The sequence below is a fragment of the Spea bombifrons genome, chromosome 2 (assembly GCF_027358695.1).
Source record: "Spea bombifrons isolate aSpeBom1 chromosome 2, aSpeBom1.2.pri, whole genome shotgun sequence".
In the NCBI taxonomy this organism is placed as follows: domain Eukaryota; kingdom Metazoa; phylum Chordata; class Amphibia; order Anura; family Pelobatidae; genus Spea; species Spea bombifrons.
Window position 1 is genome coordinate 55,758,224 of NC_071088.1, and position 25,340 is coordinate 55,783,563.

Here is a 25,340-nt window from a genome sequence, read left to right on the forward strand (position 1 = left end):
GAGGATATTATCTTGCCTCTTTACTGGTCATTGGTAAGACCTCACCTTCAATATGCGGTACAATTCTGGGCACCGGTCCTTAAAAAGGACATTATGAATTAGAAAAAGTGCAAAGGAGGGCTACGAAATTAATAAAGGGATCGGAAGATACTAGTTATGAAGAGAGACTAAAAAATTTTAAATGATATACGCTAGAAAAATGGTGTCTCAGAGGGGATATGATAACATTATATAACTATATGCAGGGCCAATATAAAGAGCTCTTCAGTGACCTGTTCATTAACAGAAATATACAAAGAACAAGAGGTCACCCTCTGAGACTGGAAGAGTGCAGGTTTCATAGACGACAAAGGAAGGGATTCTTTACAGTGAGGACAATAAAATGCATGGAATTCACTTCCAAGGGAGGTAGTGTTATCCAATACATTAGATACCTTCAAAAGGGGCCTCGATATTTTCTTAGAAAGGCACGATATACAGGGATGTAAATAGAATAATATTAATATTTTAGATCTTCTTGATCCAAGGAGAAATCCGATTGCCTCCTTGGAATAGAAAGGTTAGGTAGAAGGGTTGAACTTGATGGACTTAGGTCTTTTTTCAACCTTATGAACTATGTAACTGCCCTCTTGTGTATTGGTGACCCCACAACCTTGTGTATTGCCCCCAGCCAGGCCTCTATTATGTTTTCATGTCCCCTGCCAGCCCCCCTTTATGTCATACCCCTAACCCCCTTATGTGTTGCCCCCTGCCAGCCCCCATTGTGCATTTATATCACCAGCCAGACCCCTTTTAGTATAGATGTAAGTGATGCCCCTAGCCAGCCCCCTTGTGTATTAATGCCCTCACAACCTTGAGTCCCTTGCCTTCCCCCACAACTTTGTGTCCCTTGCCTTTCCCCACTGTGTATGGATGCCCCCAGCCAGCAGCCCCTTTAGTCTTGATTTATATAATTCCGCAGCCTTCACCTCATTGTGTATTGTTGCCCCTTTTTTTTTGTTACCTTTTTTCTGACTCTCCTGCCTGCTCCGTGCTCTCCTCCACGGAACTGACTGCCACAAAAGGAACTCTGTTGACTCTGAGCCCCTCCAGCGTCGCATCACGTCTTTAAGGGGGCGGAACAAAGAGCCTCACTGAAGCAGAAGCAGCGCACACAAGCCGGCTGCTTATCAAATTGCGCAGTTCATGTGCTCCACTGGCCAGCCCATGGGACAGTAAATCAGGACAGAGGTAGGGACTGTCCCGCCTAAATCGGGACAGTTGGGAGGCCTGTACAATCTGGATATGCCTGGGCATGATTGCAAGTGTGATTGCTGTTAGCAATCATATATATTTAATATTGCAGTCACACTCCTATCATGCACAAGCAGCCAACACATGCTGAAACCTGGGCTAGCTGCCCCTTTTGTATTCATGCTGCCAGCACAGATAAAATGCTGCCTTGCAAGATGGGGTCTGCACATCACTTACAGCCTACATGTGCCATGCCCCCCTCCCACTTACACATCCATGCTATCAAACTTATATTCATTAATTTACTCATTCGCAAACATTCACCCATTCATATACTCCGGGTCCGGCGACCCAACGCGGCAACCTACCTGGGTGCCCGCTACGACATCCTCTGCCTCCTCCACTGTCCGTCCGGCTTCTGCTAGACGTTGTAACATTATTGTTCCCCGAACACTGTTCTACACTGACTTGTCCTACACAGTTGGGTCCCAAGTTCATTGGTCCATTTCCTATTATGCGACTCTTCTCCTCCTCAGCAGTGGAGTTACAACTACCGTCATCATTGTCTATCCACCCAGTCTTCCATGTATCCTTAGTGAAACCTTGGGTCATGAACCCATTTCCCGGTAGACACGCTAGTCCTCCTCCACCGGTTATGATAAACGATTCTCCAGAATACGAGGTTGAAGAGATCCTGGATTCATGTTATTTTCACAATCATCTGCAATACTTGATTCGATGGAGAGGCTATGATCCTGACGAGGACTCTTGGGAACCTGCCAATACGGTTCATGCTCTTGCTCATGTTTCCTCCTTTCACCGTAGTCACCCTGGTCGCCCAGGTCCTAACAGAGGCCGGAGGCCTTCCATTGGGAGGGGGAACTGTCAGGGTCCGGCGACCTGACGGGCCAACCTACCTGGGTGCCAGATCCGGCACGCCATCCTTGCGTCTCGTTGTAACTTTATTGTTCCCCGAACACTGTTCACGGGAACATGATTCAGTGGCATCACGCTCGGAGGCGGAGTTTAAAACCAAGCACTGAGCTTTGCTCAGTGCTCAGTTATTGTGCTTCCCTGCTACATCCTGAGTGCGTTCCTGATTTGATTTATCCGTGTACCTACCTGGCTTCGCTCTGACTTCGCTCCTGTCCGACCCTTATCTGCTAAACGGCTCGTGGTTTTTCGTGTACCTACCTGGCTTCCCTCTGATTATGTTTTGGCCACTGACTTGACTTCTGTGCATCCCTAGTCACAAACAACACAAAAGCATGTACATGTACGGGCTCAAAATGCATTGTTTTCAATGGGTTTAGGGACCGCCCATTGTCCCTTGCATTCATTCTCCAAATGATATTTGCATATGTGAGTAGCTTAACTTTTATTTATAATTAATCAATTATGTACCATCACTAAAGCTATACCACTAAATTAGTAAATTAACGTATATCAAATGCATACTCTCTTCCTCCTTCTTCCTCTAACCCATTCTCCATAACTATTTTAGAAGATCTCCTACATCCTCTTCTTCTGTGCAATTTGATATTGGCCAAAAATTCACAGTCTTACCTCCGTGGCAGGTGCTCTGGTTCTCCCTCCTGTGCCACTCTCTGTTAAAACTGAGCCATCATGGATCCTACAGGAATGGCCAACGCACTTACCTAGAAACTTGTTACTCTGATGCAGACAATCCTAAGATTTGCAAGCTGGGCAGCTCCATCTGAACCAGGAACTCCAGAATCTTAAGGTTGGTGTCTCTTAAGTACTCGATTCTCCACCAGCCCACTCTTTGGCTTCTCTTGGAGACTTAGCATCTAGTACTTTTCTCTTTCAAACCATGTATATATGGCTCTGCTTTTGTCACATCTATACCGTGATTTCTCTGCTTTCAAGTGAACCACACAAATGGGCCTGTCATCGTTAACTCCTGGTCTCCTTTTATCCAAGTCATGGACACCTTGTATGAAAGCACACAAGATCTACACCTCTCAGGCCCTAATTCGCAACATGGCCTTAAGCGCCGGGCTGTACGATTGTATTCTAGATTCTATCTGTAGAACTTGTAGAAGATGAGACTTCAATGCCTCCCAGATGGGGTAATGCTGCCCGGAGTTCTTGGAACCCGGCAGGTAAGTAACATGGGCACTGTTCTTTTCTCATTTTCAACTCCATGTTGCTTACCTGCCAGGCTCCAAGGACTCCGGGGCAGTCTTATCTTGTCTGGGTGATGTTGCTGTCCCATCTTCTACCTGGTCTATGTTTACTATCTTTCCTCCTAACGTGTTCCTTGCCCTACAGTCTGCCCTTGTGGATACCATTCGTCCCAATGGTAAACTGCAGGACTTACCCATGTCCTTCAGTACTGCCACTACTCAGGACTGGGAGGACATGGTGGAATCCACAAGACCAAGGAAATGATCTTTTGTTGGTTTTGGTGGGACTTTATTTTTAATCTGCCTCCTTGGCAGGGTTATAATCTTTTTAGTGATCGTATCTTACTTTTCTAAGATAGCTGGTTTTGTTCCTACTGAAGGTCTTACTTCCGCTCCTGCTACAGCTTTGATCTTCCTCCGTAAGATTTTCTGTTTACATGGTCTTACTCAGTCTATAGTCTATAGTATCTGACAGAGGAGTACAATTCGCAGCCCGCTTTGGGAAAGTTTTTTTGCGTGAAGGACTTGGTATCACTTGCCTTTTGTCCACAGCCTTCCATCCACACATATTAATGGGCTGACAGAAAACCAAAGCCTGGAACAACAGTTGCAAAACATCTGGTTTCCTTTTATTGCCATGTGCAGAATTTGCTTACAACAACCTGGTTTTATGTTAATTATGGACTCCACCCTCTTGGATGAACCAAGAGTTTCCAATGTTCTCGAGAGTATACATACAGGCCTTAAATTCTCAATTCCTCGCTATAAAGAGTATTCTTCAGAAGGCTCACAAAACATATAAATGCTTTGCAGACCATAAGACTAAACCTTCTCTTATTTATAGGGTAGGTGACAAGATATGGCATTCCACCACTAATTTATGCCTATCTTTTCCCTTCAAGCAGTTAGCCCAAAGATTTATAGGTCCTCTTATTCAATTTTTTTTATTTTATCAACTCTTTGGTCAGACCTGCAGCAGTTTGTCTGAATCTTCAGGCTCACTATCGCCTTCATCCTGAATGCCATGTGTCCTTTCTGGCTCTTACAATCTTTGAAGAATGATCAGAAGAATTTGAGGCCGAAAGCTATTCTATAGTCAAGAGGTCATCTGGAATATTTAGTGGAGTGGAAGGGCCATGGCCTGGTAGAATGTTTGTTAGAACCAGTCCGGAATATACATGCCCCCATGCTAGTGAAATAGTTTCACCAACCTCAACCTTTTAAGGCAACTTCAGAGCATGACTGGAGGTCACCCATAGGGAGGGGGCTAATGTCACGGCCAAGACTTAAGTGGCGGGTGCTCCAGAACCTGCTGCCCACCATGTCTCCCTCCCACAGGCCAAGCCTAGGCCCTCTTCTCAATGGGCAGTGACAAGCTTCCCTCAGCTTCACCACATCATGTGGTCTCGATGCTTGCCAGCCCATGGGGGTGGGCTCTTAAGGGCACTACTTACCAATTAAGGGCAGAGTACTCCCAGAGGCTATACCACCCTATAAAAAAACTCTGAACACCTATAGACAGGTGCTCAGTTGTATTGTGTGCCTTTCCTGTATAATTCAGCGTAAGCTGTAGTAAGTGCCTGCTGAGGCATCGCAGTGAGTGAAAGGAGTTGCTTGAGTGTGTGTCTTGATATGTTTGTGTGTACCAGTGGATATGTTTATGTCTCTGTCTATGTTAGTGTGTGTTTGTGGATATGTCCAGTGTGTGAACATGTATCTCTGGGTATGCACGTGTGAATTAGTGATTGACTGTAAAAGCCTCTGTGTATTATAGATGTAGTAATTGATTTTTGGAAAGATAGCACGGGCAGGGTGTTTATGGCATAAAAGGTGGCACAGGTAGCGTGTTTATGGGACAAAGATGTCATATGCGGGGCTGTTTGGGGACAAAGATTGTAAATCCTATTTGTGTTACCTGTGTGCTGGTCAAGTTCTATGTGGGCAGTGTGGACGCCAGGGCTGGCTTTGGGGTGTGCAACCTGTGATCTAATTCCAATTGATCTATACCTGCAAAGCTGTTTCCATACATTATTTATGTATACCTGCAAATACGGGGCTTGTTTGTCTTATTATTATTGTCATTATTATTTTTGAGGAGGTAGGTAGGAGGTTGGTTCCAGTGTATGGGGGGGGGGTGAAAAAATGCACCCAAACGAAATTTCCACCTCTGCAGTGCAGCGGTTTTCTGAGAAAGAAAAGCAGTTTTTCATGATGTTCCTTTTTGTTTAAGGAATATAATTTTTTCAAATATTTACTTTCTCAACCATTCACTCCTCTTTGAAATTATTGCCGGCACACTAAGGGACTTGAAGGTTTTACTTTGGTACACCACTACCAAAAGGTTGCCTAGCCCTGCCCTACGCACAAGGCCAAGTTAACCCTCCAGTGGTTACAGCAGAAAAAGGTGAAGGCTCTGGAGTGACCATCACAGTCTCCCGACCTTAATATCAGAGCCACTCTGGGGAGATCCTAAACTTGTGGTTCATGCAAGACAACCAAAGACTTTGCATGACCTGGAAGTATTTTGCCATGATGAATGGGCAGCTATACCACCTGCAAGAGTTTGGGGCCTCATAGACAACTACTACAAAAGACTGCACACTGTCATTGATGCTAAACAGGGCAATACAGTGTATTAATTTACTCATTCGCAAACATTCACCCATTCATATACTCCGGGTCCGGCGACCCAACGCGGCAACCTACCTGGGTGCCCGCTACGACATCCTCTGCCTCCTCCACTGTCCGTCCGGCTTCTGCTAGACGTTGTAACATTATTGTTCCCCGAACACTGTTCTACACTGACTTGTCCTACACAGTTGGGTCCCAAGTTCATTGGTCCATTTCCTATTATGCGACTCTTCTCCTCCTCAGCAGTGGAGTTACAACTACCGTCATCATTGTCTATCCACCCAGTCTTCCATGTATCCTTAGTGAAACCTTGGGTCATGAACCCATTTCCCGGTAGACACGCTAGTCCTCCTCCACCGGTTATGATAAACGATTCTCCAGAATACGAGGTTGAAGAGATCCTGGATTCATGTTATTTTCACAATCATCTGCAATACTTGATTCGATGGAGAGGCTATGATCCTGACGAGGACTCTTGGGAACCTGCCAATACGGTTCATGCTCTTGCTCATGTTTCCTCCTTTCACCGTAGTCACCCTGGTCGCCCAGGTCCTAACAGAGGCCGGAGGCCTTCCATTGGGAGGGGGAACTGTCAGGGTCCGGCGACCTGACGGGCCAACCTACCTGGGTGCCAGATCCGGCACGCCATCCTTGCGTCTCGTTGTAACTTTATTGTTCCCCGAACACTGTTCACGGGAACATGATTCAGTGGCATCACGCTCGGAGGCGGAGTTTAAAACCAAGCACTGAGCTTTGCTCAGTGCTCAGTTATTGTGCTTCCCTGCTACATCCTGAGTGCGTTCCTGATTTGATTTATCCGTGTACCTACCTGGCTTCGCTCTGACTTCGCTCCTGTCCGACCCTTATCTGCTAAACGGCTCGTGGTTTTTCGTGTACCTACCTGGCTTCCCTCTGATTATGTTTTGGCCACTGACTTGACTTCTGTGCATCCCTAGTCACAAACAACACAAAAGCATGTACATGTACGGGCTCAAAATGCATTGTTTTCAATGGGTTTAGGGACCGCCCATTGTCCCTTGCATTCATTCTCCAAATGATATTTGCATATGTGAGTAGCTTAACTTTTATTTATAATTAATCAATTATGTACCATCACTAAAGCTATACCACTAAATTAGTAAATTAACGTATATCAAATGCATACTCTCTTCCTCCTTCTTCCTCTAACCCATTCTCCATAACTATTTTAGAAGATCTCCTACATCCTCTTCTTCTGTGCAATTTGATATTGGCCAAAAATTCACAGTCTTACCTCCGTGGCAGGTGCTCTGGTTCTCCCTCCTGTGCCACTCTCTGTTAAAACTGAGCCATCATGGATCCTACAGGAATGGCCAACGCACTTACCTAGAAACTTGTTACTCTGATGCAGACAATCCTAAGATTTGCAAGCTGGGCAGCTCCATCTGAACCAGGAACTCCAGAATCTTAAGGTTGGTGTCTCTTAAGTACTCGATTCTCCACCAGCCCACTCTTTGGCTTCTCTTGGAGACTTAGCATCTAGTACTTTTCTCTTTCAAACCATGTATATATGGCTCTGCTTTTGTCACATCTATACCGTGATTTCTCTGCTTTCAAGTGAACCACACAAATGGGCCTGTCATCGTTAACTCCTGGTCTCCTTTTATCCAAGTCATGGACACCTTGTATGAAAGCACACAAGATCTACACCTCTCAGGCCCTAATTCGCAACATGGCCTTAAGCGCCGGGCTGTACGATTGTATTCTAGATTCTATCTGTAGAACTTGTAGAAGATGAGACTTCAATGCCTCCCAGATGGGGTAATGCTGCCCGGAGTTCTTGGAACCCGGCAGGTAAGTAACATGGGCACTGTTCTTTTCTCATTTTCAACTCCATGTTGCTTACCTGCCAGGCTCCAAGGACTCCGGGGCAGTCTTATCTTGTCTGGGTGATGTTGCTGTCCCATCTTCTACCTGGTCTATGTTTACTATCTTTCCTCCTAACGTGTTCCTTGCCCTACAGTCTGCCCTTGTGGATACCATTCGTCCCAATGGTAAACTGCAGGACTTACCCATGTCCTTCAGTACTGCCACTACTCAGGACTGGGAGGACATGGTGGAATCCACAAGACCAAGGAAATGATCTTTTGTTGGTTTTGGTGGGACTTTATTTTTAATCTGCCTCCTTGGCAGGGTTATAATCTTTTTAGTGATCGTATCTTACTTTTCTAAGATAGCTGGTTTTGTTCCTACTGAAGGTCTTACTTCCGCTCCTGCTACAGCTTTGATCTTCCTCCGTAAGATTTTCTGTTTACATGGTCTTACTCAGTCTATAGTCTATAGTATCTGACAGAGGAGTACAATTCGCAGCCCGCTTTGGGAAAGTTTTTTTGCGTGAAGGACTTGGTATCACTTGCCTTTTGTCCACAGCCTTCCATCCACACATATTAATGGGCTGACAGAAAACCAAAGCCTGGAACAACAGTTGCAAAACATCTGGTTTCCTTTTATTGCCATGTGCAGAATTTGCTTACAACAACCTGGTTTTATGTTAATTATGGACTCCACCCTCTTGGATGAACCAAGAGTTTCCAATGTTCTCGAGAGTATACATACAGGCCTTAAATTCTCAATTCCTCGCTATAAAGAGTATTCTTCAGAAGGCTCACAAAACATATAAATGCTTTGCAGACCATAAGACTAAACCTTCTCTTATTTATAGGGTAGGTGACAAGATATGGCATTCCACCACTAATTTATGCCTATCTTTTCCCTTCAAGCAGTTAGCCCAAAGATTTATAGGTCCTCTTATTCAATTTTTTTTATTTTATCAACTCTTTGGTCAGACCTGCAGCAGTTTGTCTGAATCTTCAGGCTCACTATCGCCTTCATCCTGAATGCCATGTGTCCTTTCTGGCTCTTACAATCTTTGAAGAATGATCAGAAGAATTTGAGGCCGAAAGCTATTCTATAGTCAAGAGGTCATCTGGAATATTTAGTGGAGTGGAAGGGCCATGGCCTGGTAGAATGTTTGTTAGAACCAGTCCGGAATATACATGCCCCCATGCTAGTGAAATAGTTTCACCAACCTCAACCTTTTAAGGCAACTTCAGAGCATGACTGGAGGTCACCCATAGGGAGGGGGCTAATGTCACGGCCAAGACTTAAGTGGCGGGTGCTCCAGAACCTGCTGCCCACCATGTCTCCCTCCCACAGGCCAAGCCTAGGCCCTCTTCTCAATGGGCAGTGACAAGCTTCCCTCAGCTTCACCACATCATGTGGTCTCGATGCTTGCCAGCCCATGGGGGTGGGCTCTTAAGGGCACTACTTACCAATTAAGGGCAGAGTACTCCCAGAGGCTATACCACCCTATAAAAAAACTCTGAACACCTATAGACAGGTGCTCAGTTGTATTGTGTGCCTTTCCTGTATAATTCAGCGTAAGCTGTAGTAAGTGCCTGCTGAGGCATCGCAGTGAGTGAAAGGAGTTGCTTGAGTGTGTGTCTTGATATGTTTGTGTGTACCAGTGGATATGTTTATGTCTCTGTCTATGTTAGTGTGTGTTTGTGGATATGTCCAGTGTGTGAACATGTATCTCTGGGTATGCACGTGTGAATTAGTGATTGACTGTAAAAGCCTCTGTGTATTATAGATGTAGTAATTGATTTTTGGAAAGATAGCACGGGCAGGGTGTTTATGGCATAAAAGGTGGCACAGGTAGCGTGTTTATGGGACAAAGATGTCATATGCGGGGCTGTTTGGGGACAAAGATTGTAAATCCTATTTGTGTTACCTGTGTGCTGGTCAAGTTCTATGTGGGCAGTGTGGACGCCAGGGCTGGCTTTGGGGTGTGCAACCTGTGATCTAATTCCAATTGATCTATACCTGCAAAGCTGTTTCCATACATTATTTATGTATACCTGCAAATACGGGGCTTGTTTGTCTTATTATTATTGTCATTATTATTTTTGAGGAGGTAGGTAGGAGGTTGGTTCCAGTGTATGGGGGGGGGGTGAAAAAATGCACCCAAACGAAATTTCCACCTCTGCAGTGCAGCGGTTTTCTGAGAAAGAAAAGCAGTTTTTCATGATGTTCCTTTTTGTTTAAGGAATATAATTTTTTCAAATATTTACTTTCTCAACCATTCACTCCTCTTTGAAATTATTGCCGGCACACTAAGGGACTTGAAGGTTTTACTTTGGTACACCACTACCAAAAGGTTGCCTAGCCCTGCCCTACGCACAAGGCCAAGTTAACCCTCCAGTGGTTACAGCAGAAAAAGGTGAAGGCTCTGGAGTGACCATCACAGTCTCCCGACCTTAATATCAGAGCCACTCTGGGGAGATCCTAAACTTGTGGTTCATGCAAGACAACCAAAGACTTTGCATGACCTGGAAGTATTTTGCCATGATGAATGGGCAGCTATACCACCTGCAAGAGTTTGGGGCCTCATAGACAACTACTACAAAAGACTGCACACTGTCATTGATGCTAAACAGGGCAATACAGTGTATTAAGAACTAAGTGTATGCATACTTTTTAACAGGGATCATTTCATTTTTGTTGCCGTGTTTAATGATTGTGCCGTTCTGTTATAACCTACAGTTGAATATGAATCCCATAAGAAATAAAAGAAATGTGTTTTCCCTGCTCACTAATGTTTTCTTTAAAAATGGTACATATATTACCAATTATTCAAGGGTATGCAAACTTTTGATCACAACTGTAAGTCTGCGTTAATGTGTGCATGTGTGTTGGCGTGAGTGTGTAAGTCTGCAAGTGTGAGAGTGCGTGTAAAAATGTGTTGAGAGGTCAAATATAATGAGTAAGAGGAGAGATATGGTGAAAGGAGAGAGATGGACAGAAAGTGGATAATGAGAAAGGGGAGAGAAAGGTGTGTTCTGAAAGTGTTTGTACAGTGGGGCAAAAAAGTATTTAGTCAGCCACCAATTGTGCAAGTTCTCCCACTTAAAAAGATGAGAGATGCCTGTAATTTTCACCATAGGTACACTTCAACTATGAGAGACAGAATGAGACAACAAAGTCCATAAATCACATTGTCTGATTTTTAAAGAATTTATTTGCAAATTATGGTGGAAAATAAGTATTTGGTCAATAACAAAAGTTCATATCAATACTTTGTTATATACCCTTTGTTGGCAATGACAGAGGTCAAACGTTTTCTGTAAGTCTTCACAAGGTTTTCACACACTGTTGCTGGTATTTTGGACCATTCCTCCATGCAGATCTCCTCTAGAGCAGTGATGTTTTGGGGCTGTCGCCGGGCAACACGGACTTTCAACTCCCTCCAAAGGCTTTCTATGGGGTTGAGATCTGGAGGCTGGCTAGGCCACTCCAGGACCTTGAAATGCTTCTTACGAAGCCACTCATTCGTTGCCCGGGCGGTGTGTTTGGGATCATTGTCATGCTGAAAGACCCAGCCACGTTTCATCTTCAATGCCCTTGCTGATGGAAGGAGGTTTTCACTCAAAATCTCACAATACATGGCCCCATTCATTCTGTTCTTTACTCGGATCAGTTGTCCTGGTCCCTTTGTAGAAAAACAGCCCCAAAGCATGATGTTTCCACCCCCATGCTTCACCGTAGGTAGTGTGTTCTTTGGATGCAACTCAGCATTCTTTCTCCTCCAAACACGACGAGTTGAGTTTCTACCAAAAAGTTCTACCTTGGTTTCATCTGACCATATGACATTCGCCTAATCCTCTTCTGGATCATCCAAATGCTCTCTAGCAAACTTCAGACGGGCCCGGACATGTACTGGCTTAAGCAGGTGGACACGTCTGGCACTGCATGATTTGAGTCCCTGGCGGCGTAGTGTGTTACTGATGGTAGCCTTTGAGATCTTGCGTGGAGCACCAGATCGAGGGAGATTATCAGTGGTCCTGTATGTCTTCCATTTTCAAATAATTGCTCCCACAGTTGATTTCTTCACACCAAGCTGCTTGCCTATTGCAGATTCAGTCTTCCCAGCCTGGTGCAAGTCTACAATTTTGTTTCTGGTGTCCTTTGACAGCTCTTTGGTCTTGGCCGTAGTGGGGTTTGGAGTGTGACTGTTTGAGGTTGTGGACAGGTGTCTTTTATACTGATAACAAGTTCAAACAGGTGCCATTAATACAGGTAATGAGTGGAGGACAGAGGAGACTCTTAAAGAAGATGTTACAGGTCTGTGAGAGCCAGATATCTTGCTTGTTTGTAGGTGACCAAATACTTATTTTACCGAGGAATTTACAAATGAATTCATTCGAAATCCTACAATGTGATTTCCTGTATTCTTTTCCCCCATTCTTTTCCCCCCCCCCTGTGAAAGTTACAGGCCTCTCTCATCTTTGTAAGTGGGAGAACTTGCACAATTGGTGGCTGACTAAATACTTTTTTGCCCCACTGTATGTTAGGGCAAGTAAGTGTCTGGATGCAAGGACAAGTATGAATGCGCGTCTATGAATGCAATCTAGGTGCTGGGTAAATCCTGACGATACAAGTCCCTTGTCTGTGTGTAATCTGGTTGTTGGGGCAAGTCCTCATGTGTGCAATTCGGGTACTAAAGTAAGTCCTTATGAGTGGAATATGGATGCTGGGCAAGACTTGTGAATGCCATCTGGGTGCTGGGGCATTCCAATGTGTGCAATCTAGGTGCCAGGACTGCCCTCTGATTTGTGCAAACTGTGATCTACACTTGCAGTTTAGGGTTCACATACATTATTTGATCTATACCTTCAGTGCGAAGCTGAGGTCTAGCACATCTTTGCTAGATCTTCGCAGGTGGGGGCAAGTCATGTGTATGATGTGCTCACCTGACTCCGTTCTAAGGACAGGGCATAAACGGGTGGGGCCCAAGGGGGTGACAAAACAAGGCTTTGCCTGGGCTGGCAAAAATCCTTGTACTGTTCCTGCCCTGGTGTGTCTAGTTTTCAAAAGTATATGGTTTGATGGGGAACAGGATTACTAAATTTGAAGAAAAAAAAATAGCAAACACTGCTTGTACTTATTGCCCTGTAACTTGGAAAAAAAAAACATTAAAACAGTATTTCTAAAATCTGGGCAAATAGAATCTATGTAGAAGGTTTTTTTTGATTTTGTAGATGAGATTACAATAAACAGCATTTTGTTCAATTTTTCACCATATTTTATTTCTTTATGTAATAAATTAGATGATATGATCAAAATAATGGTATCTAAAGAAATCACTTAACTTAACAAAACACAGCAGAATAGTTAAAACAGCCTCAGTCATGAAGGTTACAAAAATGAAAAAAAAAACAGCCCGGTCCTGAAGAGGTTAAGAAATAAATGTTGCAAGTCCCACCTTTGATCTCAAATGCTGCCTGTCTGGCAGGCATGAGCATCACTCATCCTGCAATGCAGAGCTATGTGTGGGTTTGCTGAGAGGAACATTGTCTAATATGACACATGCCACTAAAAACTCTAGAGGAGGAGGTGTTAGACATATATCCTTTTGATAGGGGTGATTTTGGGACTCATTGGTGTAATAAATTTTAGTAAAATTGGGACACATATATATAAAAAAATTATATGTTATATATTAATATATTGTGCACATTTGTATTCACATATCAGAAATTCCTTCAGACATGGCATCTCGCATCGGGCTTCGCATGCAGCTAATGAAGGAGCAGGCACAACAGGAGGAGCAGAGGGAGCGGATTCAGATGCAACATCAGCAGCATTTCCTGCAGCAGAATCACATGGTGCCACCAGCTGCTACTCCTGCAATCAGCACCCCGGCATCTTTCCAACCACCCCCGCCTGTCCCAGTAGATGTCCTAAAGGTAATGCTACTTTTGATGCATACATCATAAGACATGCGTTATCACTAATGGGTTTGATTTTTAGGTGTACATTCTGTCAACATTCATCAACATTTTCTTGAAGAACAAGGAGATTTATTTATATTCCATCTGTTAACTGCAACAGTCCATTAGTTTCCATGGTGATAAGAAGGTTGCACCAGAATCTGCTCTTTAATAACAAATCAATAGGTTATTCTTTACTAATTTTCTTATCAAATGATGATAAACCTGTTCATGATCAGATTAAAAGGTAGGCTCTGTACAATTTATTCAAAATTATTTTAATATATTTTACTTTTTATGGTTTCTTCTGTTGTAAAATATGACATTTTTACCAGGAAATAAACACAAATTGACTTATTTTAGCGAGCTAAAAATGGGATGGTTATAGCTGCGATTGATGGGTCCAACAACCTATGAGAGTTTTTCCTTTTTTTTCATTCTGGCCAATCAGCAAGAGGAATGGATAAGAATTGGATATAAGTGTGCTGATGTCATTTTAACAGCCAGATGAGAGTTGAAGTGTGAGACCGTGAGATTTAGGTTAGTAGTGATTAATGCTCATTGCTCACCTACCATATTACAATTTAATCCAGTAGTTTATTTTAGTGCAGAGATGGACTGCCCTGGATGGAACTCTGGTGGTCCATATCTTTGGAGTACAAGGACAGGCCCACTGTGTCTGGTGTAGACAGAGGCACACAGGGAGAAAGGAGGGGCAGAACAGGAGCAGAAGGGCAGCAAGGCTTATAGATCCTTCCTACTCCATGCTGAGGCTATGGATGAGCAGCACAGATCAGCTCACATTTTGCCAGCTCTCAGGAAGATGCTGGTGCAATGGGTTAGACTACAGGAAGACACAGCAGTTGGTTACTGATGGGGCAACAAACATGGTGGATGGGTTTGCATTGTGCATATACTACACCTGGTGGTAAAGGCAGCTATTCCAACTGACGGGCCGCGTAGGCTTTTAAAACTGATTGAAAAGTCAGTCCATGTCAATCCATGTCCTCTGATTAAAACTGATTGAAAAGTCAATCCATGTCCTATGCGCAGGGTGTCAAGTGCATTGGGCAGAGGAGAATGACCATTAATGGCGCAGGTGATCTTGAAGCCATTTGGATATGTGACTGAGGATTTAAGCCAGAGCATTGCTACTTTGGGCCAGATCATCCCCTTACTTACTGAACAACACATGCATGACAAGTTGGAACAAAATTAGGTCTTTCCAGGCAAAAGATTACAAGCGGTGGTTGCGAAGCTGATCAGTAGGCTGATAGAGGAGCTGAAAGGTCGCATTCAAGCCAGCATGGGCACCACAGAGTATATGTGACCCAAGGGTTAAAGGCAAGTTGGCCCTTAAAAATAATTTTGAAAGTTGGTGACACATGCCTGTTCATAGGGTGCGTGAGATGCTGCACAAAGGCCACATGTCCCATTCTTAATCCTTTGCCTCCATGCAGAGCAGCTGCATTAGACCCACCAGGGCATCACCCATTTGGGCATCGGCCCTTGAAACTTTGGTGGGTACTAGTACCACCCAAGCTACCCAAAGTCAGAGTAGCGCCTCTGAGATGATGAATGCCTATCCTGAGGAAGTTCCAGTACCTCCTGGTACTGATCCTCTATGTTATTGGGACCAGAAAGCTGTTGTCTGGCCAGGCCACTCTTTCGTGGCCCAGCAGTCGTTTTCGTGCCCACCCACCAATGTTCAAACCGAGAGGGTTTTCTCTGTGAGAGGCAACATAATAAACCCCCACACACAACCGGTTGAGCAGATGGCTTTCCTGAAAGTTCAATCTTCCCAAATTAGGCTAATCAATGTTCAAACTAGTGAGGTCTAGTGCTGCTGCTCTGCCTCCTTCCTTGCTCTTATTTTGTTAAATTCAGTCCTGTACAGGGCTGCTTGTGCCTATCTGCCAGTATCTACCTGCCCAGGCCTGGTGCTGTACTACTACTACTACTACTGCTGCACCTCTTTGACCGTCCTTACTCTGGGAGAAAAATAATTTTTATAATATTGGGAAAATCCAGTCCTACTCCACAGGGCTGCACGTGCCTATGATGTGCCAGTGTCTGCCTGCCAAGGCCTAATGCTCTACTGCTGCACCTCTTCTTCTTCTGGGGGACCTTTTTCCCCCCATTCTATAATTAAAGGTGAGTTGGTTTGCCGTGTACATGTCTAATAAGCAACCGCAATTCTTCGATGGTGAGTTAACATAAGGAATTTTTCAAGGACTGCTCCACTGCTGTTTGTAATGGTTTAAAACGCTATAATTTTTCTAGCTTTCTGCATATGCCATATGGCAAGCGATTCCATAAATTACACATTGAATCTCTTTGCACTTACAGGTTCAGACTCACCTAGAAAACCCAACTTCATATCATTTGCAACAGTCTCGCGACAAGAAGGTTCGGGATTACCTCTCTGATACCTACGGAAACAAGTTTGCTTCCCAACTGAGTCCCCTGAGACTTTCCCCGAAGCCCCCACCTGCTCCCTCCTCTCCTGCCCACCGTACTGCACGCCTCTCTTCCTCGGCCGGCAATAGTGCGCCCAACAGTCCCATGGCCAGGCTTAACTTGTGCACAAATGCAGAGAGGGAGGTGAGTATTACAATTGTGATTACAGTGTTTTCATCCACAATGTGCAGCATAGTCCCCAAAATACATATTTGTCCCAATAACAGTGTTGGGATATTTCATAATTTGTTTTGTCATATGACAAGTAATGCCTTGTTTTTTATTATTATTCATGATACAGTCACTATTTCTCACTTGCAGATGGATGATGTCATTGATAATATAATGAGTTTAGATGACATGTTTGGATACACAGAGCCTGCACTCTCAATGCCAAACACGGTATGTGTGAAAATATGCTTTAATGCAATTTTTTTAATGTGGTTTGATAGTATTTTTCATAGCTCATCTCTCTCTTACTTTGTTCCTTTCATGCATACACTCTCTGATTACTTCTGAAATTGTTTCAGATACATTTTTGTTGCATTTACCTATCTCTCATTATAGCCATTCCCTTTTTCTCTGCAGCTTCCCTTTTCCAGCAGTCACTTGGGACTGTACAGTGAAAACTCACTGCTCTGTGACACTGTTGTGGGAGTCACAAGCAATTCATGCCCTGCTGACCTAGCGATTAAAAGGGAATTGACTGGTAGAAATAAAATATGCATGTTGTACTGTACATTATGTTCTGCGTCCCCTTATGGCCAGTTTGTTATGTGATTTGTGCAGTACTACCGGCATTAGAGCCTGTTCTTGATTTGCATGATTGTGTTCTATGTATCTGTGATCTGCTGCATTAAAAAACTTTTTTCCCCTTTAAATCTTTCACTTTTTCCAATATCTTTAGTCATGTCTACTTTATACTAATTGTGTTGCAATGTCTTTATTGTATTCTGCTTCTGTGTTTTTTGTGTAGTAACCGGTGGTCCTGATGTATTTGTGTTTTGGTCATCCGGTTTTATGTTCTGTTTGTGTGCCATGTAATATCAACATTATCATCATTGTGATCTGCAGCGTCTGAATCGTGTTTTTGTGTTGTGCAATGTCTATATCTGATTTGTGTGGTTTTATGCTGTGTGATGTTTTGTCTTTGTGATGTTTGATGTGTGATGTTTTGTATAATATCTTGTGCTTCTGTGCATGTTTTTTTTTGGGGGGGGGGGTTGAGTGTTGTAATGTACCAATATTACATTCTGCACCTTTGTGATATTTATTTTCGTATATTTCACATTTGTTTTGTGCAAGTTCTGCTTTTATATATTGTATTTGCTGAACTTGTCATATCTCCAGATGCAGAGAACAGAGCAATTGCACGGGAACGTCAGAAAAAGGACACACATAACATGAGTAAGTCAACGTATCTTTATTAAACTTTTTATAATATTAATCATGTATCCTAGACAACTATTACTGCAGGTTGCAAAAGTGCTCTTGTCACTCTACCAATATAGATACAAGCTTTACATCGAAAAATATGTTGGCATCTCATTTAACGTCAGATTTTAAAAAAATTAAGTCAATGTACAACATAAGAGTTTTATATACTGTAGGGCTGCAACTAACGATTATTTTCATCATCGATTAGTTGGCCGATTATTTTTTCGATTAATTGGATAAAAAAAATGAATGTACATTTTTCATTTATTTAAAATAATTTAATAAACAAATGATGTTAAATACAAACAGCAGAATAAAAAAAAACTTTGATAAAATGCATTTCTTGTCTTTATTTCCCAACCAGCCCCCCCAATTTATGCACATTTGAGCCCAGGCTTGCCACGCTGCCTCCCAGACATGCCACGCTGCCTCCCACATATGCCACTCCACGCTGCCTCCCACATATGCCACTCCACGCTGCCTCCCACATATGCCACGCTGCCTCCCACATATACCATTCCACGCTGCCTCCCACATATGCCACGCTGCCTCCCACATATACCACTCCACGCTGCCTCCCACATATGCCACTCCACGCTGCCTCCCACATATGCCACGCTGCCTCCCACATATACCACGCTGCCTCCCACATATGCCACTCCATGCTGCCTCCCACATATACCACTCCATCCTGCCTCCCACATATACCACTCCATCCTGCCTCCCACATATACCACTCCACGCTGCCTCCCACATATACCACTCCACGCTGCCTCCCACATATACCACTCCACGCTGCCTCCCACATATGCCACTGTGCCTGATACGCCTTATACCCCCTGATATATCACTCCATCCTCCCCAGACATGCCACACTGCCTCCCAGACATGCCACGCTGCCCTCCCCACATATGCCTTATATACCGTATATATGCCTTATATACCCAGATAAGTCACTCCATCCTCCCCAGATATGCCTTATACCCCCAGATATCTCATAGTGCCCTCATAGAGTCACAGACCTGTTCACAGCACACTGACACCATACTTTTATAAATAAGTACTGGGTTAATCTTCACTGCCCCCAGGATTTAGATTCCCCTTAGTTTGCCCCCCCCTTTACCTCTAACTGCACCTTAAGTTAACTTTATTAAATTAATTAAATTAACCCTCAGTCCTCATCATTAAATTAACCCTAAACACCCCATTAACCATAACTACACCTAAATTAACTCTAAATACCCCCATCAAACACAACTATCCTAAATTAACCTTAAACACCCCGTTAACCACAGCATCCCCTAAATTAACTCTAAAGACCCCATGAACCACAACAGCCCCTAAATTAACCCTAAACACCCCATTAACCACAACTGCCTCAAATTAACCCCAAACACCCCATTAACCACAGCTGCTCCTATATTAACCGTAAACACCCCATTAACCATAGCTGCCCCTAAATTAACCCTAAACACCCTATTAACCATAACTGCCCCTAAATTAACTCCACCTCCCCTAACTTTCAGCAGCCCAAATATTAATTTTATACTTACAGTTAGATGAGTGTCACAGCCATGTGGTTCTGGCCTTCTGGGAGAAGGAAGGGGCAGGGCCAGTTGTCACAGTGATTACAGTGAGGGACTGGTAAGTAGGAGCTGCTGCTGTGAGTCAGACTAAACGGATTATAAAATGAGGGGTATTTTTCAGAGCGTTTGCTCTGAAAAAACCCTCATTTTATAATCGATAAAAATCGATTCAACTAATCGATAATGAAATTCGTTGGCAACGATTTTCATTATCGATTATTATCGATTTTATCGATTAGTTGTTGCAGCCCTAAAATACTGCTAAACACGCACGGTATAGAGTTGTACCAAGTTAGCCATAGAAAGAGAGAAAGCAATGGTCGTAAAGATGATAACTTTATTGGCTAAGTGGCGTATACTGGATTGGAAGCTTTCAAGACTATCTAGGTCTCTTCCTCAGGCATATTATGACAAAATGTCGGAAAAAGAGATCTGAATAGTCTAATAAATGTATCTTCTTTTCTTAATATACTATAGCAAGGAACGTCATAGAAAAGTGACCAACGGGCAGACATCCCTGAAATAGAAACATTGAATATGAAGTAGATAAGAACCATTAGGCTTATCCTGTCCATCATGTCTATCATCCATGTTTAACCCCTTAATGACCAATACTCCAGGCACACCCCCGAAAACCTGTTCCTAAATGTCATACTTTGTTTATTGTAGTTGAAAGGAGGAGGAGATTTAACATCAATGATCGGATTAAAGAACTAGGGACACTGATTCCAAAAACTAATGATCTGTAAGTATTTCAGTATTACAATTTGCATAAAATTACAGTAGATTTCCTGGGTGGCATATGGGAGAATTGTTATGCCATTGACTATGTAAAAAAAGTGGTAGAGCCCTTTGCTTCTATCTAAAAATACAATGCAAGATATTATTCAAGAAATGTACTTTCTACTTAAAAGGACAACGAAAAAAATGATCCTATATTAATATAATTTGTGCATGTGCACTGGGAGATTTATGAACATCATTATAATTAAGTGTCTTTTTTTTTTAAATCAGTATGACATTCCCAAAAGGGGGAGCTCCCTGACACCTTTTAGACTCATTTACACTCTGTACAGACATTTAAACAGCAACTGGATGGATACTTGGAAAAACATAATATTCCGGGATATAATCTTTAATTATGGGGAAGCAGCTTATTGATCCAAGGTTCCCTAGAGTTAGGAGGGGCAGAGAGGTGCAGTAGTAGTAAAGCACTGGTCCTGGGCAGGCATGCAAATGATATGCACATATATTATGATGCCTGGTTTGCCACCAATATTTATTTATCAATAAAGAATAATAGATGATAGGAGTATTCCTTGCAGTATTGTATATGAGTAATGAGCATTAATCTCAGCCTCTGCTAAGATGCCAATGTCTCACATTCTAACTCCCATCAGTCTGTAACGGCTGCTACTGACTAGTTAAAATGCTTCAGCACACTTATATGTCTAATTCTTGTCCCTTTCCCTTGTAAATGCTGATTGGCCAGAGTGAAAAACGTAAGGAAAAACTCACACAGGTTGTTGGACCCATCAGTCACAGCCTTAACAATTAATGAGAACACTCCCATTGTTTTGGCTACTTCTACTTCGGTCATTGATATGTTACCTCCCACACACAGTCCCTCCCTCATCAAGGAGCGGCAAAATGGCTTTTTTGTGTAATACTGCTTCTAATGGTGGATACAGCTGGCAATGAATTCAAACAAATTTTCTCTAGTTTTGTTGGAGATTGCCCTAGAGAAAACAAATGCACAAGTCTAAACTGCATGTTCTAGTCAACCATATAATTTTAATTTTGTAAAAGTACACACTCATACATAACAGTTATTAACAGTTTCAGGACTGTTGAATTCCAAGGCATGTACCAGTGTGATTCCATATTAATCCCCAAACTGTTAAAGCCAAATCTGTCCCATCTTCAGGAGTATATTCAGATATGCTACACATACAGTACTGTGCAACAGTCAATGCTATAAATTGAGAATGCTTTTAAAAAATAGACATGCTATTAGTTTACCTTTATCATTTAACACAATGCAAAGTGAGTTAACAGAAGAAAAATCTAAATCAGATTGATATTTGGTGTGGCTGTCTTCAAAAGAGCATCAATTCTTCTAGTTACGCTTGCTCATCAGATAGGTTGTTCCCATCTGAACATCTTTGAAAACTAATCACAGTCATGTAATCCCTGACAGACTCAATGATGTGTGTCACGATAACCTCTCTGAGGCTGAGGATACATGGGGGTAGGTTTGAGTAGGAGGAGGGCTGTGACGGATTCATGAAGAGACTCCCTGTCTGCCAATGAGCACAGGTTGGCCGGAAAAAGCCCTGTCTGGTCTGCCCTAACAAGACTTCCAGGGATTAGCTGGCTATGGGAGTTAAACATGGCCAGAGATGCTCCATGCACCTAAACTGGACCTAGGCGGAAATCCTCGGAACTGTATGGCGACATTTAGAATAGAGCCGCTACGGACATCTATTGCCCTACCGCGTCACTCTTTTGGGGTGATACTTGGCTCACGGTAGGTCACGATTAGAGGTGGTTACGGAGAGGGAGCTCATTTGGGAAACCTGGTTTTATTACCCATAACCGAGAGCTGCAGCTACCATATGGAGTATTTCCGGGAGCATTCCTGCACTGGCGCACAGGATACCAACGACGAATGAAGTCGCTTTTTGGAACATAACGTTCTTGGACTCTGAGCTCTCCATCAGTACCCCAGAATTGACGGCTGGAAGTGCCAGGCTGTCTGGTAGTTGATGGGATTATATGTCTAATTATGTTTGTGTGTAAAAATGCTTATGCTTTTTGAGTTCTGAGTTCTGTTTGCTACGCTAAGTCTCAACTAGTGCTTGGGTGAACACAAAGGGTTAATCACTTGAGCAATTGAGCTGTCAGCAGCAAGGGAGATCTATGGCAGAGCTACTCAGTCAGTATACGGGTCTCTGTCACAATGTTGAGATCAGGACTCTGTGGGGGCCATTGTCCAGTAGACTTGGTTTACTGGGAATAGTGCTAAACCAATATGTGTGTAGTAGATACATGGACGGGTTAACCATTCAGTTAACGAAGTTTGAATGAGATGCGGTGTGAACCCAATGAACTGTACATGGGGTTTACTCCAGTCAGTTAGCATCCCAGGTGGCAAATTTGACACCTCTCCTAGCCAGAAAGGCACCATTTTGACCCTGCAAAGAATCCTCCAACAAACAAAGGAGTTACAAACTCAGCCCCGGGGAGGGACCAGACACGGCCCCTAATGCAGATGGCGGTGTTGCTGAATGCCTCGAACCGTTTAAAGTCCTGGCTCGTCAATTGTCGTTAACCCTTCGTTTTCGGGTGACGTGTCTGGATCGTCAATTGTCATTAAGGGGTTAAATGTAGTAAGTTGCAAATTATGTTTTATCTTTTTAGCTTTTTTTATTCTAGATACCCATCATACGTACCCTGTAAAGCACCAATAGTTTCAGAGTTATACAAGAGTGGTAGTTAGTACAAGCTAAATGTATAGTGTATCGCACTAAAGAACTTTTTTTTTTTTTTTTTTTTAAGAAAAATACACAGTAGAATGGTAAAACAGTATTTTACCTAATGAACAGGAATACATGTGTTTTAACATTTTTGGCATCTATTATGCAGTTAGCATATGTTATATACAAAAAGAAACTTGGAAATCCAATAGCCATTTTAAAGTCCCTCTTTAATTCATAATGCACTTTACTTAACCCCTTCACGACAAAGTCTGTACATGTACGGGCTGCTGTTTAATACCTTCATCGGCTTTGCAGATTCCACGGAAGCCTGACAAGTGAGGCTGGCCGTGGATCATGGGAGGAAAGCCCTCTCCCCCCAAAAAATGGCTGCCGCCAAACTGATCAAGACGGCAACCGGCTAAAACAGTAAAAATTAGCAATCGCATCCTAAGCATTATCGGTATTTCTGACATGTCTCGATATCGAGGCATGTCAGTAACTCACCCCCTGCCGCGATAGCCTTGTGATTCCCCCGAAAAGCAACCACAAGCCCATCAGTAAATGGCATTGCTGCCATTCACAAGATGGTGGCACCAACTGTCATATCAATGAGTTCACAGAGGGTCTATCCAGACCCCCCTGAGAACTCTCAAGCTTCCCCTGCAGGTTGAATGCAGTTCAATGGAGCCCAGCTCACATTACATTACATTTATTTATAAAGCGCAGCCAGATTCAGCAGCGCTGTTACAGTCAGTAGCGGCGGGAGCGGGCGGGATTGGCCACAAATGTGGCGGGAGCGGGCAGGAGCGGAACACCCACATTGTGGGAGCGGGCTTCAAAACAGCGGGAGCGGGCGGGAGCGGAATTCAAAAAGATGTCCCGCGCAGGGCTCTAGTTTGGAGTACTGGGAAGGAATGTTGTACGCTTCCCTGAACAGGTGGGTTTTCAGAGAGGTTTTGAAAGTTGCATATGAGGAAAAAAGTCTGGAAGGAACGGGAAAGGGAATTCCACAGGTGGGGTGCGGCACAGGTGTAATCCTGCTTTCTGCAGTGGTACTTGGTATGTAGTTTCCCTCCAGTGTAACTCTTAACTGCCCACTTATGAAGAGTCCACTGGGGTAAGTCCACAGCAGCAATGTTTCCAAGTGAGGCCTAGGAATTTATAGGGCTGCCTCACAAGTGGTCAGATAAGGTGATTGCATACAGGAGGCAGCTGTTTCACACCTTGGCTAACAAATGCAATTAAGCTAGACTGGAGGGCACCAAATTTAACCCAGGATAAAGACATACCAGGTGGAAAACAAGGGTAACAGCAGGAAATGAGGGGTTCAGGTGAAAGTTGTGATAGTCATACTGGGTGGAAAACAGGGATAACAGCAGGAAATGAGGGGTTCAGGTGAAAGATGTCATACCTGTAAGATAAGGAGATATGGCAGACATTAGTGATTGCCAGAGGAGTAGTTGGATGAAAGCATGAAGACCAGGGATGGATGTCTGGATAGTCCAGTATAACTATAAGGCCACAGCAGCTACATTTCCAAGCAAGCCACTAATCACAATGTGATTAGTAAAATAAAATAAAAAAGGTAATTTAAAAAATTTGTCAAATAATCCCCCACTGTCACAAAAAAGTCCATATATATATATAAATATATACAAAAAAGCTTTTTATGAGCAAGTCCTACAATTATAGGTCTATATCTTCACAAAACATGTCACATGGAATGAGTTAAAGTATTGGCATTTTAAATGCCCATGGGGTGCCTAGTTAAAAAAAAAAAAGTATGATTTTATGGAGTAAATCTAATTGGCCGGCTTCAAAGGTATCCCAAATATGGGACATGGGCACAGACTGACAATGTCCAAATGCCAAAAAATGCACACCTCACAAAGGTGCCCCTTTTATCTCCCAAATAACCCAATAAACCCATGCATGGGGGGAGTCGTTGTACTCGGGAGATGTTACTGAACACATATTGGGGTGTTGTTTGACAGTGACATATACCGCGAGTGGTAAATTTACACCTAAAGTAAAGTGTGTGTGAAGAAGAAAAAATACTACCATAAAGTTTGACAAAGGCTGATGGTTGAATTAGTGCATGGAAAGGGTTAAAATACCAGCATTTGAAATACCTTGGGGGGTTTAGTTTTCAAAAATATATGGTTTGATGGGGTAAATTGCATTGTCCCGCTGCAAAGATGTCCCAAATATCACATGAGGCGGAATGACCAGATTTGGGGAAAAAATGGTTTTGAAATAGCAAAACGCTACTTGTAATTATTGCCTAAGAACTTCCAGAAACAAACAAAAAACCTTAAAACCATTGGGTATTTCTAAACTCAGGACAAATAGTATAATGTATTTAGCAGGTTTTTTTCATTAGCTTTTATAGATGAGTGAAATATTTTTTTAAGTAAGATCAGGAAGTCCTTTATTTTAACAAAATCACCATATTTTATCTTGTTTTAATAGTAAATTAGATGATATGATAAAAATAAAAGAAACTAAAGAAAGCCCTGCTTGTCCTAAAAAAAACAATATATAATGTGT

The 25,340-nt window shown here is 43.0% G+C and overlaps 1 protein-coding gene across 2 annotated transcripts in view; it reads left to right on the forward strand.

The window, feature by feature from the left end:
- The window catches only part of TFEB (transcription factor EB), a 116,081-nt gene that overhangs the window by 71,026 nt on the left and 19,715 nt on the right, over positions 1 to 25,340 (forward strand). Inside the window, exons 3-8 of one of the 2 annotated variants that reach the window (XM_053454266.1) lie at positions 13,602 to 13,801; positions 16,175 to 16,429; positions 16,607 to 16,687; positions 16,874 to 16,994; positions 17,636 to 17,692; positions 19,978 to 20,053. In XM_053454266.1, coding sequence (XP_053310241.1) covers positions 13,604 to 13,801; positions 16,175 to 16,429; positions 16,607 to 16,687; positions 16,874 to 16,994; positions 17,636 to 17,692; positions 19,978 to 20,053 — 788 coding nt within the window. In that variant the 5' untranslated portion in view covers positions 13,602 to 13,603. Of the gene's footprint in view, positions 1 to 13,589; positions 13,802 to 16,174; positions 16,430 to 16,606; positions 16,688 to 16,873; positions 16,995 to 17,635; positions 17,693 to 19,977; positions 20,054 to 25,340 lie in introns of both variants that reach the window. The other variant, XM_053454265.1, reaches the window with a different exon arrangement.